Below are 4,295 nucleotides of genomic sequence, written 5' to 3'. Positions count from 1 at the left end.
CGAAGAGTATGTTGTTGTTGAGTGGGTAGATGTGCGTGCGTGCGGGTGTCGTCGCTGCACCTTCTTAGAGGTGAGGTACTCCATGCCGCGTGCCACCTGGCAGGCGAAGGCCACCAGCTGCAGCATGGAGAGCGTTTCGCCCTTCACCTCGTCGCCACCACCACCGCCACCACCGCCACCACCGCCACCCACCCACCCCCCCCCCGTACCCACGCCACCACCCGCACCGCCACCACCGCCACCGCCGCTCCGTAGCCCCACGCACCGTGCCTCTGCGCCGGGCGTGCGGTGTGCACGCAGGAAGTCGCGCAGATTCCCCTTGGCCGCAAACTCAACGATCACGAGCAGGGGGCCTGGGGGAGTTGGGGGGGGAGGGGCACGATGAGATGTTAACTACCTCGCCTGGTCTACAGGAGGTCGCGAGTTCAATTCCAACTCTGACGATGCCTGCTGCTGTATATTTGGAGTCTGTGTGTCTCTCCCATCATCATCACGGTGGCTATGAGATGTTAACTACCTCGCCTGGTACGCAGGAGGTCGTGCGTTCGATCCAGATGGATTTTTATTTCCTCCGTGTCCTACGGTTTTTCCCCTTTTCACATTTGGAATCGACGTCGCTACTAATGTCCACCAGAAATCATCCGTGATGGCCAGGTGGCTTCCAGAAAAAGAGCAACGCAGCTCGAGGGGAAGGGGGGTCTTGCCTGACGACATACAAACTGGTGAGCAGCGGCGGGCAAGTCGCTCTCAACAGCAAACGTCACTGGGGCTGCCGCTGTCAAGCAAAGCGGCTTGAGCTGCCGTGAGTGGCGGCGGCGGCGGCCAGGGGTCGCTTCTGAAGAGGAGCCGCACAGGCAGCGGAGCGGAGGCCTCGCCTGCTGCTCGAGTTGTCTACAAGTTCGTGTTGGTTTCATTGGCTTCGAAATAGAGAGGGGACGGGGAGGGCAATGATCACAATCCCGGTTCTTTAGAAGCCGAGTCACCAAGAAGACGACCCAACTCTCGGCTTTGCCAAAATCACTCGCGAAGCCAAATTAGTCCACAAGGTGAAGAGTTCATCGCCATGACGTGGGAGGGGGGCTGCTCACCCCCCCGCTCACCACCCCCCCACACTCACCACCCACACTCACCACCCACGCTCACCACCCCCCCCCCACGCTCACCACCCACACTCACCACCCCCGCTCACCACCCCCCCGCACTCACCACCCCGCTCACCACCCACACTCACCACCCACACTCACCACCCGCCCGCTCACCACCCCCCCACACTCACCACCCCCCCACACTCACCACCCACACTCACCACCCCCCCCCCCACGCTCACCACCCACACTCACCACCACACTCACCAACCCCCCCCACCCACCCACCCACACTCACCCCCCCCCACACTCACCCCCCCCCCCCACGCTCACCACCCCCCCACACTCACCACCCACCCCCCCCTCACCCCCCCCCACGCTCACCGCCCCGTGTGCATGCGCCCAGCAGGTTCACCAGGTGGCTGTGCCGTCCCATCTTCTTGAGGGTCTCCAGCTCCGCGTGGAGGTCGTGGGTCTCCGCTTCCGTGGCGTGCGCTGGGCTCGCATGCCGCACGTCCGGACCCAAATTAAAAACAAACTCTTCTAGCGGTAAAGTCACCACGTAGAATGCAAATAATAAAATAATGAAACATAATAAAATAATAAAACATAATTTAGTAATACAATTAAACATAATAAAATGCAATTCTCACGACGTTTCGGCCACCTCAGGTGAAGAACAGGTCTGTCTTTCCGACAGACCTGTTCTTCACCTGAGGACGGCTGCTTGCGTTGTGGCCGAAACGTCGTGAGAATTGTATTTCATTGTTTTTTTTTATTCTTTCATTATTTCCCTTCTACGTGACTTTACCGAAAGAACCAAGAAGATGAATCCCTGCAGTCACGAAAGCTTTACATCGAAATGTAAACTTGTAGCGATCGCCCCACAAACTCCTAGTTCTAGAACCCCGCGGGCGTCACCCTTCAGCATCTTGACGGCGACGCGGACGCTGCGATGAGGCCGTGACGGCTCCATGCCCAGCGCCTCGGCCAGCAGCACGCGGCCAAAACAACCCTCACCCAGCTGCTCACCCAGAGTCAGCCTGCACACACAGACACACACACAGACACACACAGACACACAGACACACACGAACACAGACACAGATACACAGAAACAGACCACACAGACACACACACACAGATACACAGACACAGACACGCGCACAGACACAGAGACACGCGCACAGACAGAGACACACAGACACAGAGACACGCGTGCAGACACAGAGACACGCACAGACACGCACAGACACAGAGACACAAACACAGACACACAGAGACACACAGACAGAGATGCGCGCAGACACAGACAGACACAGAGACATAAAGACACAAGCACAGACATAGAGACACACAGACAGAGACACACGCACACAGAGACATGCACAGACACAGAGACAGACACAGAGACAGACACACAGACACACACACAGACACAGAGACACGCACAGACACACACAAAACAAAGAACCCCCGTGTAGCCTTAACAGACTGTAGGGGCAAGTGCTGTTAGCGAGCACCTATGAAGGCCGGAACGGAACACAAGGGGGTGGTGGCCAGCACCACGCCCGACCGCCTTTGTCTCCCCTGTGGCGATGTTTACACCGCACCAGGTACTCATTTAAGGCTGAGTCGACCTAGGGGAGGCCCAGGACCGGTTCAGATAATCGTCACTGGTGTTGGCCGTGAGCGGGAATCGAACTCTGGTCGCCGGGTTCGTAGCGCAGCGTAGCGCTAACCACTACGCCATCACTCCACACACAGACACACACACTTATACACAGACACACACATATAAACAGACACACGACATATACACAGACACATAGATATATACACAGACACACATATACACAGACACACACACATATACACAGACACACAAACATATACACAGACACACAGACATATACACACAAACACGATGATACAACAACGATGATGACGACAACACAACGATGATGACGACAACAACAACGATGATGACGACAACAACAACGACGGACAACACAACGATGATGACGAACCGTTCCCGAGGGAACTCCCAGCGGTCGCACGGCCCCGTCACCCCCGACAGCTCCACGCCGCTCAGCGCAGACAGCACCTGGGGCGGCACCACAACCACCACCACCATCATCACCACCACCACCACCTCCACCACCACAACCACCACCGCTACCACCGCCACCACCACCCACCGCTACCACCACCGCTAACAACCACCACCACCTTCACCACCTCCCCCACACCTCCACCACCTCCGCCACCACCTCCACTACCACCAGCATCTCCACCACCACCACCTCAACTGCACCTGCAGCTCCCCCCTCTCCGCTCGTCGACCCTCTCCTCCTCCGCGTGAGGCCGGTGACAGCACCGATGGTGATCAGCAGCAGGAGGGCGGCGGCGCAAGAACCGCCGCCCACTCTCACGGGAGCAGCCGGGCGGTGTCCACTGTCACAGGAGACAGGCGAGGTAGTCAACATCTCATAGCCACCGTGATGATGAGAGAGTAGAGAGAGACACGCAGACTCCAAATATACAGCAGCAGCAGGCATCGTCAGGGTCGGGATCGAACCCACGACCTCCTGCAGACCAGGCGAGGTAGTTAACATCTCATAGCCACCGTGATGATGATGAGAGAGAGAGACGCAAACTCCAAATATACAGCAGCAGCAGGCATCGTCAGGATCGGGATCGAACTCAACGACCTCCTGCAGAGCGGCGAGGCAGTCGACATCTTACCAGCCGGCGTCCTCTGCGGCACGACGAGGAGCCATGCAGAGCGGTGAGCGAATCCCGCGGCGTTGCCCGCCAGGCAGGTGTAGCGGCCCGAGTCGTCCGTCACCTCCACGCCCACCGTCTTGAGGCGACACGGCGGGCGGCGCGGAGAGAGCGAGCGAATCAGCATCTTGTTTGTATACCCACGACGCAGGCTGCTGTGCGGGGTAGGGGTGATTGGGTTGGAGCGTCGCATGTAAGCGTTGTGTCGTCGAACTCGCCACCACCCGACATGGCCAACGAGTAAGATTCAGTGTCACGTGAACAGTTTCAACGTTATTTATTTATTTATTAGGTACCAGCAGTAAGTACCCGGCGAAGCGGTGGCTTCTGGGTCCTGTTGTTTAGAGGGTGACGTCAGCCTCCACTGAGTTTGGGTGGGTGAGATGGGGTGGGTGGGTGGGTTAGTGGGGTAAGTGAATGAGT

The 4,295-nt window shown here is 57.8% G+C and overlaps 1 protein-coding gene across 1 annotated transcript; it reads right to left on the bottom strand.

Annotated features, from left to right (window-relative positions):
* Nucleotides 1-60: 60 nt before the first annotated feature.
* Nucleotides 61-3,222, bottom strand: LOC133339286 (fibroblast growth factor receptor 1-A-like; the record flags this gene model as incomplete). Its single annotated transcript, XM_061547416.1, has 5 exons — nucleotides 3,116-3,222; nucleotides 2,007-2,128; nucleotides 1,470-1,580; nucleotides 260-353; nucleotides 61-160 (listed from the first exon to the last, which is right to left on the bottom strand). Coding segments are annotated over exons 1-5 (534 nt in total), but the record flags the coding sequence as incomplete, so codon positions are not given.
* Between the last annotated feature and the right edge of the window lie 1,073 nt (nucleotides 3,223-4,295).

This window comes from Lethenteron reissneri, unplaced genomic scaffold, assembly GCF_015708825.2.
Source record: "Lethenteron reissneri isolate LAM-NWPU_2019-01 unplaced genomic scaffold, ASM1570882v1 scaffold_1752, whole genome shotgun sequence".
NCBI classification, from domain to species: domain Eukaryota; kingdom Metazoa; phylum Chordata; class Hyperoartia; order Petromyzontiformes; family Petromyzontidae; genus Lethenteron; species Lethenteron reissneri.
This window is presented reverse-complemented; position numbering and strand designations above follow the sequence as displayed.